This window comes from Ailuropoda melanoleuca, chromosome 16 (assembly GCF_002007445.2).
Source record: "Ailuropoda melanoleuca isolate Jingjing chromosome 16, ASM200744v2, whole genome shotgun sequence".
NCBI classification, from domain to species: Eukaryota; Metazoa; Chordata; class Mammalia; order Carnivora; family Ursidae; genus Ailuropoda; species Ailuropoda melanoleuca.
The window spans coordinates 42,050,548-42,060,210 of record NC_048233.1 but is presented as its reverse complement, the minus strand read 5'-3'; the positions used below and the strand labels follow the sequence as shown (position 1 = coordinate 42,060,210).

At 56.9% G+C, this 9,663-nt stretch overlaps 1 protein-coding gene across 1 annotated transcript; it reads left to right on the top strand.

Annotated features, from left to right (window-relative positions):
• Positions 1-1,630: 1,630 nt before the first annotated feature.
• Positions 1,631-9,372, top strand: LOC100466881 (keratin, type II cuticular Hb5). Its single transcript, XM_034645322.1, has 9 exons — positions 1,631-2,130; positions 4,108-4,316; positions 4,910-4,970; positions 5,100-5,195; positions 5,864-6,028; positions 6,462-6,587; positions 6,987-7,207; positions 7,924-7,955; positions 8,375-9,372. Exons 1-9 carry the CDS (start codon positions 1,711-1,713, stop codon positions 8,566-8,568), a joined length of 1,524 nt encoding a protein of 507 aa, XP_034501213.1. The 5' UTR covers positions 1,631-1,710; the 3' UTR covers positions 8,569-9,372.
• The last annotated feature ends 291 nt before the right edge of the window (positions 9,373-9,663 follow it).

The following is a 9,663-nucleotide window of genomic DNA, read 5'->3' as shown; positions in this document are numbered from 1 at the left end:
GCTCCCCAAAGCACACGATCGTGTATTATCCGCATCATCCTCCCCACAGCCCTGGAAAGTAAGAACGAGCAGACAAAGGCTCAGAGAGGTAAGAGCGTCCCCAGAGCCACAAAGCCAGGAAGCATCCGAGCTGGCCCTTGAACCAGGTCTTCCGACTTTGATTCCACTGTCCAGCCTGACCATGGTCTGAAGATCCTTCACGGCCAGCTGGTGAGGCTGCCTGTCCCTCCCCGCCAGTTGCCCAAAGTCTCTCTGCCCTCCTTGGAAGAACACGAGTGGAGTATGGAGACAGAAACCAATCAGCCTGGTTCTGGGTGAAACCCTGCAGGGGCCCAGCCCCAGAGATGAGGCCAGAACCAGGACAGAACATCAGTCATGGGGGGGAGAAGTCAGGCCGTGGGCCCACAGTGGCGGCACTTGATTCTGGAAGGCTCCCCAGAGGGGTTGGCACTCTCAGAGGACGCTCATCGGCTCTTCTTCCCTTCTCGAAGTTCCTCACACCTCGGGTGCCTGGTTAGCCCCCCCGGGGGCAGAGACCACATCCCAGCTTTGTGCTCAGTTACCATTAAAAGAATGGCAATCATTATCCTAATAAGTAGCCCCAGGATACACAGGGAAGCGGGGACGTTATAAGGAGTCCGGCTCCCAGAGCCCCCGGGAGCCAGAAATCACAGCATCCCCAGACGAGAAAAAGCCACTTTCCCACCCTGGTCTCTAAATGTTCCTCTAAGGGTGACAGTTTGGGGGGCTGAAGCCCAGGATGTGCCCCTGCTCCGACTGGTGGTCTTGGAGGAAGAGAGATGAACAGAACCTGTTTCTTCTTAAAGAGCCAAGGAAAAGTGCCCAGAGCAAGTCCACAGCAGCCAAGTTATCCCAGGATGGGGTTCGTCCATCCTGCAGCCCAGTGCGAGAAAGTGGATAAAGGGGAGGCTCCCCATTACCCACAAGTAGCCATTATTGTGGCCACTGAGAGCTGGACGGTTTGCAATTTTGCTGGGTGAGAAATGGAAGCTCCGAAACAGAGCCTCTGGGCTGGAATCCAGAAGCTTCTAAGAGACCATGTGCTCCAGCCCTCTGTCCTGCAGGGAGCATGGTCAAAATGGTCCCATGAACCCGAACCACCTTCTAGGCCAAGTGCCTGGGTGGGTTTGGACTTGCCTGACCCATAAGCCCCTGAAACACAACGACTTACTTGCGAATATATCCTGCATGGAGCCAGGACAGAGATAATGCACTCTTGGGGTCTCACCCAACCTGGGACCCTAGACCTTCCCCCTTGAGACAGCAGCCCCAGCCTCCACCCCAACCCCAGCCAGCTCAGACTGCTGTGGAGTTCAAATCCGTCTCCGGGTGTGGGTTGGGGCCCTCTTACAGGGAGACTGCGAGAAAATTAATTGCTTAATGTATGTAAACGAGCTTTGAAGATGAAAAGTGCAAACACAGTGTCCCTAATAACATCTTCAATACTTTTACGGAGGCCCCAAGTCGCCGCTGAGCTCACCTTTAAGACGAGTCTTTGGGGAGTTGCTGGCAAACTCCCCAAGCCAATAAACAACATAAAATGGCTTTTCACTCCTTTTATGCAGCCAACCCCAGCTCTCCCCACCAATAAAAGGACCAGGGAGGATCAGAGAGGCCAGAAGATCGTAAGCAGCGCCCCTGAAGCCCGCACTCCTCCCGCCGCACTCAGCCTCTGCTCAGACCCGCACGATGTCCTGCCGCTCCTACAGGATCAGCTCAGGATGTGGGGTCACCCGGACCTTCAGCTCCTGCTCGGCTGTGGCCCCAAAAACTGGCAACCGCTGCTGCATCAGCGCCGCCCCCTACCGAGGGGTGTCCTGCTACCGAGGGCTGACGGGCTTCGGCAGCCGCAGCCTCTCCAACCTGGGCTCCTGCGGGCCTCGCATGGCCGTGGGCGGCTTCCGCGCCGGCTCCTGCGGCCGCAGCTTCGGCTACCGCTCCGGCGGCGTGTGTGGGCCCAGCCCGCCCTGCATCACCACCGTGTCGGTCAACGAGAGCCTCCTCACACCCCTCAACCTGGAGATCGACCCCAACGCGCAGTGCGTGAAGCAGGAGGAGAAGGAGCAGATCAAGTGTCTGAACAACAGGTTCGCTGCCTTCATCGACAAGGTCAGTGCCGCCTGGGATGGTCCAGAGACGGCCCCGGCCTGCCCTCCCCTCGGGGAGGTGCCGGTGTGTTGGGGAGACAGCACGGAGCCGGGTTTGAGACAGCAGAGGGAGAGAAACACAGGCCAACCTAGGCAGAGGATCAGTTTCCATCTTTTAATTCCAGCAAAGTGCACAGAGGGCCCAGCGTGGTCCGGAAACGGAGTCTGTTGGTCTGAAGGGTGTGTGTGTACTTCTGGAGACAAGAAAACACAGGAACATCAGAGGAGCCCCTGGAAAACTGGATTGGGCACTGGGAGCTACGAGAGTGGGAGATAATGGGGAGAGTAAGAGCCGCATGGCTCCCAGCCAGGCAGCTCGGGGAAGTGGGCGGCACAGCTCAGAGTCTCGCTGCCTCCCCAGGTTTGCTCTGCCCCTCGGCAGCGTGAGGCCTCGGGCATGTCCCTTGTCTGGATAACAGAACCAGCCTCGTATGCGTGTTGCAAGCATGGATGGATTCATGCTTGGAAAATGCTGGCACACAGTAAATGCTCGATGAATGTTCGCTGTCAGCATGATTCTCCAAGGACAATAGTGTGACGGGAGGCGTGACAGTAAACCAACCGGGGCTAGCACAGCCGCCTTCGTAGATGGAGGGCTGGGAATGGGGAGAGGGGTGGTCCGGCTGGGGGGAGGAAGCCCACAGATACAGAGTGTGGAGACGTCCATGCTGTGGGGCTGCCTCCCAAGCCCCTAGGGCCCTCCCTGCGTGTCCACGAGACCTCACTCCGGCAGAATAGATAGGACCGGGCTCTGGGCTTGGGGTCAGGAATTTTGTTACCACTTTCTCTTTAGAGAGCTTGGTTCATCCTCAAAATGACCCGATGGGGTAGGCATTAGTATTTCCATTTTTTTACTATCAAATTGAAGCTGAGTTGAGATGAGCTGTTAGACATACTGTGATGGGCGGTGAAGGGGACTCAGGGGACACCAGACCCCGAATCTCACTGACTATTGGTGTGACAATAAGCTAGTCATTTCAGTGTCCCCATCTGTACTATGAGGGGAATGAAACCGCCCCCCCCACCTGTAGGGTTTCGAGAACTGAATGGGATTGATGCGTGGGTAGAAAGAGACGGATAGATAGAGATACACGGTTGACCCTTGAACACCACTGGTTGGAGATGAGCAAATCCACATCTACAAGGATTTTTTTCGATAAATACGGTCCTATAAATGTATTTTCTCTTCCTTATGATTTTCTTATAACATATTTTCTCTAGCTTACCTTGTTGTACAAATACAATATTTAATGCATATAGCATACAGAATGTATGCTACTCGACTGTTTAGGTTATCAGTGAGGCTTCTGGTCAACAGGAGGCTATTAGCAGTTAAGTTTTTGGGAAGTAAGTTACATGCCAATTTTCAAATGCGCGGGGTAGGGGTAGGGGTAGGGGCGGGGGGGAGGCCTAAGTGTCTGTAACCCCCCGCCTGGTTCAGGAGTCAGCTGTAGAAATAGATGTGTATGTATCTTAGCATGGGCCCTCGTACCACACAGTAAAGCTTCAGTAAGTGTCCCATGGATTAATAAATGAGGAACTGCTAATTATAGTAAGAGCTAAATTAGTTGAGCATTGACCATGTGTCAGGGATGTTCTAAGCATTTTCCATGGATTAACTTGTTCAATCTTTACAACGCTAAGGGAGGCACTATTATCATCTCTGGTTTAGAAATGAGAAGACCAAGCACCAAAAGGTTAGACAACTTGCCTGCTTTGAGTGGCAGAACTGGACTTGAACCAGACCTTTGGCCTCAAGGCAGGGCGCTTTCCCCCACAAGCCACACTGCCTCCTGGAGAGCTGGGAGCAAGGCCCGTTGCGTCACAGACACTCGGCCCCAGGCTCAGCGAGCGCCCAGGGCAGAGAGGGCTCAGGGGGGACCAGGCACCTCCCGGGCTCCCCCCACCCCCAAGTCTCATCCTCACCCCCTGAACGCAGGTGCGCTTCCTGGAGCAGCAGAACAAGCTGCTGGAGACCAAGTGGCAGTTCTACCAGAACCAGCGCTGCTGCGAGAGCAACATGGAGCCCCTGTTCAACGGCTACATCGAGACGCTGAGGCGGGAGGCCGAGTGCGTGGAGGCTGACAGCGGGAGGCTGGCCTCAGAGCTCAACCACGTGCAGGAGGTGCTGGAGGGCTACAAGAAGAAGTGAGTGCGGCTGGACTGGGGACACACAGGGAGTGTGGGAAGGCTCCACCCTCAACCTTCTTGAAGCAGTGGAAGATCCCTGCCCATCCAGGAGCAGGGGCTGCCTGGAACCCGGGGGCTGTCTAGGGCAGGGCTGGGTGTCTTAGATTCTTTGTCCCCACCCCCGTCCTTGGAGGCCCTGCGGGTCTTAGAGTTGCTTTAAGGGGGAGCGAGGAGAGGAAACCCAGTGGAGTTCTATAGCTGTCCGTGGTCCTACCCATCTCAGCTCACTTTTTGATGCTCGCTCTGTGTTTTTGCTGCCCAGGGCACTAGCTCTCTTTGGATCTGGGGGGTGGCACAGAGGAATTTAGATTTGGGGAACAGAACGTGCGTTCCCTGATCTCATCATCCCAGAGGCAGCAGGACTGGGGTGGCCTAATCCAGGCTGGGGCAAGGGCTAGCCCCCAAATAACGCACAAACTAGACCATGGAGAGGACAAGTTAACTATCACAGGACTCTATCCCTTTGGACCCCTGGGAGAGCTGGCCCAGAAGCTGAGATGGTGTCCGAGCCCCAACCCCTCATCCGCGGCCCCTCTCTCCCCACAACCCAGGTATGAAGAGGAGGTGGCTCTGAGAGCCACGGCAGAGAACGAGTTCGTGGTTCTGAAGAAGGTGAGGGGGCTGCTCATGGGGTAGGAAGGGAGGGCACCCATCCGGACAACCTCCAGTGGGGGCGCGGTTACCACGCGAACCGCACAGGCCTCCCCCCGACACCCACCCTCCTCTTCCCTCCACCACCAGGACGTGGACTGCGCCTACCTGCGGAAATCCGACCTGGAGGCCAACGTGGAGGCACTGGTGGAGGAGTCTAGCTTCCTGAAGCGTCTCTATGACGAGGTGAGGGCGCCCCTGCTAGCCAGCCAGGTCAGGGGGAGGGCAGGCGTGAAGACCTGAGCAAGAGGGGAGGGAGTGGGCTGTGTGTACATGCTTGCCCCATGTGTGTGACGTAAGCATGAGAAAACATGCACACACCTGCAAGAGGGCCGTGTTGCACGACTGTGACAGCCACACGTGGGTATGTGCCCAGGGAGAGCCCGGCGTGCGTGTTTGAGGACTGCGGAACGTGGGTGTGGTTCTCCACGTTTGTGAGTGCCGGTGTGTGTCGCATGTGTGCCCGTGTGCTGGTCTAGGGGTGTGTCCGTCTGTACCTGGGTATGAGAATGTATATTTGAGGGTGGGGGTCAGGGTGAGTCTCTGGTAGGAGAGGGGTCCTAATTAATGGACAAATCACTAGTCCCGGCCTTCAAACCCCAGCTCCCCTGCTGGGCAACTTTGAGAAAACCCAGCATGGGTTTTGTTTTCCCGTTTGCTCAGTCAGGGACCCCTCCCAGCCTTCTTGTTTTATGAGGTACCTGTGTGTGCATGAAGAGGGAAGGGGAGCAGGTGGAGCAGGGGTCATGTAACATGATCGGTGCCCCCTCCAGGGAGGGGACATTGCCCCTAAGGGGGGAGTCCATGGCCCAGACCAGGCACCAGACCCAAATGCATTGGCTCTTGTCCCCCAGGAGCTCCAGGTCCTCCACGCCCACATCTCAGACACCTCGGTCATCGTCAAGATGGACAACAGCCGGGACCTGAACATGGACTGTGTTGTGGCTGAGATCAAGGCTCAATACGACGACATCGCCAGCCGCAGCCGGGCTGAGGCCGAGTCCTGGTACCGCAGCAAGGTGAGGGGCATAGGACACCTGCCTCCTAGACGTGGTGGTGGCAGGGACGGCCTCTTTCGTCTGGGTATTTTGATTATTAGGGNCCGGGACCTGAACATGGACTGTGTTGTGGCTGAGATCAAGGCTCAATACGACGACATCGCCAGCCGCAGCCGAGCTGAGGCCGAGTCCTGGTACCGCAGCAAGGTGAGGGGCATAGGACACCTGCCTCCTAGACGTGCTGGTGGCAGGGACGGCCTCTTTCATCTGGGTATTTTGNATTTTGATTATTAGGGACGGTAAGAGCACAGGCATCTCTCAGTTTGGGTGGTAGAGCAGGGCTGCCATGCATGGTCGCACAGGCTGAGCACTGTACAACTTACCAATCGTCTGTGGTGTCTGAATGGGTGGGAAACTGCATCCTGAGCCCAGGAGCATCTCTGCTTCCCCCCAGTGTGAGGAGATGAAGGCCACGGTGATCCGGCACGGGGAGACCCTGCGCCGCACCAAGGAGGAGATCAACGAGCTCAACCGCATGATCCAGAGGCTGACCGCTGAGATCGAGAATGCCAAGTGCCAGGTAGGGTACGAAGAGGGGTTTGAATGCCCAGCACAGGCAGACTGCAGCACAGGCAGACTACCAGGCACTTGGTCCCCAGGAGGGCAGAGGCCTGGCCCCAATCAGGCTTCACAGTGTCCTGTGAAGAAACAGGGACCCAAACAAATCATACAGCCCTCGGAGAGGGATGTACCATATCACGGTGTCACCCTCCTTGGCCACCCTGCAACCACCACCAAGGAGAGAGGGTGAAAGCCCCCATCTCCTCCCTCATCTTCAAAGTCACATTAAATACCTGGTCCTACATAGTTAACCCAGCTTCTCTCTGGAGCCCGCCCCCCCGGCCCAGCTTCATGAGCTCAGGTGAGCCAAGCTGCGCCTTCTCTCTCTCATCCTTGCTTTCACATCCCTTCCTCACAGCGGGCCAAGCTGGAGGCCGCCGTGGCCGAGGCAGAGCAGCAGGGCGAGGCGGCCCTGACTGATGCCCGCTGCAAGCTGGCCGAGCTGGAGGCCGCCCTGCAGAAGGCCAAGCAGGACATGGCCTGCCTGCTCAAGGAGTACCAGGAGGTGATGAACTCCAAGCTGGGCCTGGACATCGAGATTGCCACCTACAGGCGGCTGCTGGAGGGCGAGGAACACAGGTGTGGCTAAGGGGGATCTCCCCGGGTATAGAAGGAGGCCCTGGTCCCCTGGGAGTGTGTATCCCTGAGCCCAGGTGTGAGCTACATCTCTAAAGCGCTCCTAGTACAGGTTAAGCTTCAAGAATAGTCACAATTTATCAAATACTGCTGTGTGTGGCCTCACCATCCAATGAGGTAGGTCTCATTTTTCACTTCCAAAGATGAGCAAATGAGGCTCAGCGTGCACTGACTTCCTCGTGGCCTCAGCTAGTGAGTGCAAGACTTAAGAAGTGTGCCCCAGCCACGTGCCTCTTGAACCCACTTCCGGTACTCCCTCCGGGAGGCTGCAGCTTGGCCTGCCGCCCTGGCTCATGCCCCATAAGGATGGCACACTCCATATGCAATAGCTCCTCGCAGGCACGGAGCCCCCCGCACTCACAGCGGCATACTGTTGCCTCTCGTTTCCGTGAGCCTGACCAGCGCTCCCCAGGGGGCGGGGTTGCTCAGATTGGCTGGAGCTCAGCAGCGGGCCACCTCTGCTTAAAATCAGAAGCCTTTCTCTCTGTGGTCCGAGAGTAGTTAGAGAAAGAAGGTGGTCATGTAACACAGACTTTGGGGTGCCACCCCCCACCTCTCGGGGGGAGGAGCTGTACACAGAAGGGCCCTCTCTGTCCCTGAGCACCTGCTTCAAGGAATTCAGCTCCATGTGCAGAGCTAACGGAGTTCTTTCCCCACAGGCTGTGTGAAGGAGTGGGCTCCGTGAATGTCTGTAAGTACCTGCTTCAACGACATCCCCCCTGAAAAATGGCTTTGTTGATGGGCAAAGCTGCACCTGGAATGCTCCCAGTTAAGAGAAGACCCTTCCTCCTCCCCTGGCTCCTCACTGGGGAGCACTAAGGGAGTTAGAGATGGCGTTGTTGCACGCCCTCCACTGGTGGCAGTGGGAACTGCAGGCCATAGAAATGGGGCCAGCCACTTTGGCCCTCTGGGTGGGTTGTCCTCACTTCCTTCCTATCCCAGTCCCCTGGAAGGACGAGATGCTGGGAGGAAAGGGGCCTGAGTTCTTAACCACTAAATCCTTTTCTGGAGGAGGAAGTTCCTGCTAGGCGAAAGCCCCTTGGGGCCTATTACAAGGTTGGGGAGATCAGGGCCTGCCACCCACCCTGTGTCCCCTCTCTCCCCTTATAGGTGTCAGCAGCTCCCGAGGCGGAGTCGCCTGCGGGGGCCTCACGTACAGCACCACCCCGGGGCGCCAGATTGCCTCTGGCCCCGTGGCCACGGGTGGCAGCATCACGGTGATGGCTCCCGACTCCTGTGCTCCCTGCCAGCCCCGCACGTCCAGCTTCAGCTGCGGAAGCAGCCGGTCCGTCCGCTTTGCCTAGAATCCCAGGCCGCCTGCGTCCCCGTCCCTAGAGCACGGAATGGTGTGTGAATGGAAATCGTGTGCTTGCTTCCGGAATCTTCCACGTGTTCCTACAGAGGGAAAGACCCTCGGCCGCGCTCTGGCACCTTCTCATTCTAGGGAGTTGTTTCCTGGTTCTCCTCTGGGCTTCAGTTAGAGAGGCATTCCCAGCCCTTCACCTAACTCCGGTTTGTCTCCAAAAGACCCGTGGCCAGTTTGTATCATTCTCCAAGCTCTCTGGGACACTACCGGTCGGTCACCCAGGGTGGCAGGACATCACGGGAGCTTGGCCTTCCCTCGAGACAAGGAGTGAGCTTGACTCCCCGCCAGGTCTCCCCCAGGCTAAGAGTCTGAGAGGAAGTCCTCCCTCCTGGCAGCAGTCCTCCTTGTCTCCTGGCTGGGAGTTCTGCAGGAAGCACTGGCCCTGGGTTATTCTTGTTTGTGTTTTGCTTGTCTCTCTAACTGACTGCCTTCTTTGGGTTAACCTGTCCCAGCCAAACTCCTCATGTGACCTCCCAGTTGAGGGGCCCATTATAGGGGGGAATCCTTTTGACTTGGGACAGGTCTTGCTATTCATTGCACCTTTATACATTTCAAAGAAAACTCCAAGGTTGCTCCAGACCTCCCCCTGCGGGTGCAGGAGGGGTGTGTCCAATGCGAGCCAGTGGGATGGAGAAGGTTAGGCCACTTCCTGAGTCTCCCTCTTGTTACGACTGTCTGTGGGTGCCTTGCCTTCTGGGTTGTCTCAGTCTGTGTTTCAATAAATGCTGCTTCAGTGCAAGGATATGTGGTCTTGTGAATAACAATGTCCCCACCCTTCCCATAGGCATGACCCTCAGCCCCATCCCCAGCTGGTCAACCCTTTCCAGCCCCAGGCAGTGTTTCCCTAACCCTCCAGACACTGTGCCTCTCTTCTCGTCCACTTCCAAAGCCTGATTCCAGCTCAGCCCTCTTCGGTCCAGTCTGGCCTGGACCACAGCTCCAGCTCCCATCATGACCTTCTGTTGCCTGCCCCCACCCACCCCCAGCAGCCAAAAGTCCCACCCCCAAATCACTCTCGCCCTCTACAACCTGG

What these genes read in the sequence shown, in the direction of transcription:
- LOC100466881 (XM_034645322.1), top strand. Translation starts at nt 1,711, where the DNA reads ATGTCCTGCCGCTCCTACAGGATCAGCTCAGGATGTGGGGTCACCCGG. An exon ending in TCGCTGCCTTCATCGACAAG is followed by an intron (nt 2,131 to 4,107) that starts GTCAGTGCCGCC and finishes CCCTGAACGCAG; the next exon opens with GTGCGCTTCCTGGAGCAGCA. An exon ending in AGTTCGTGGTTCTGAAGAAG is followed by an intron (nt 4,971 to 5,099) that starts GTGAGGGGGCTG and finishes CTCCACCACCAG; the next exon opens with GACGTGGACTGCGCCTACCT.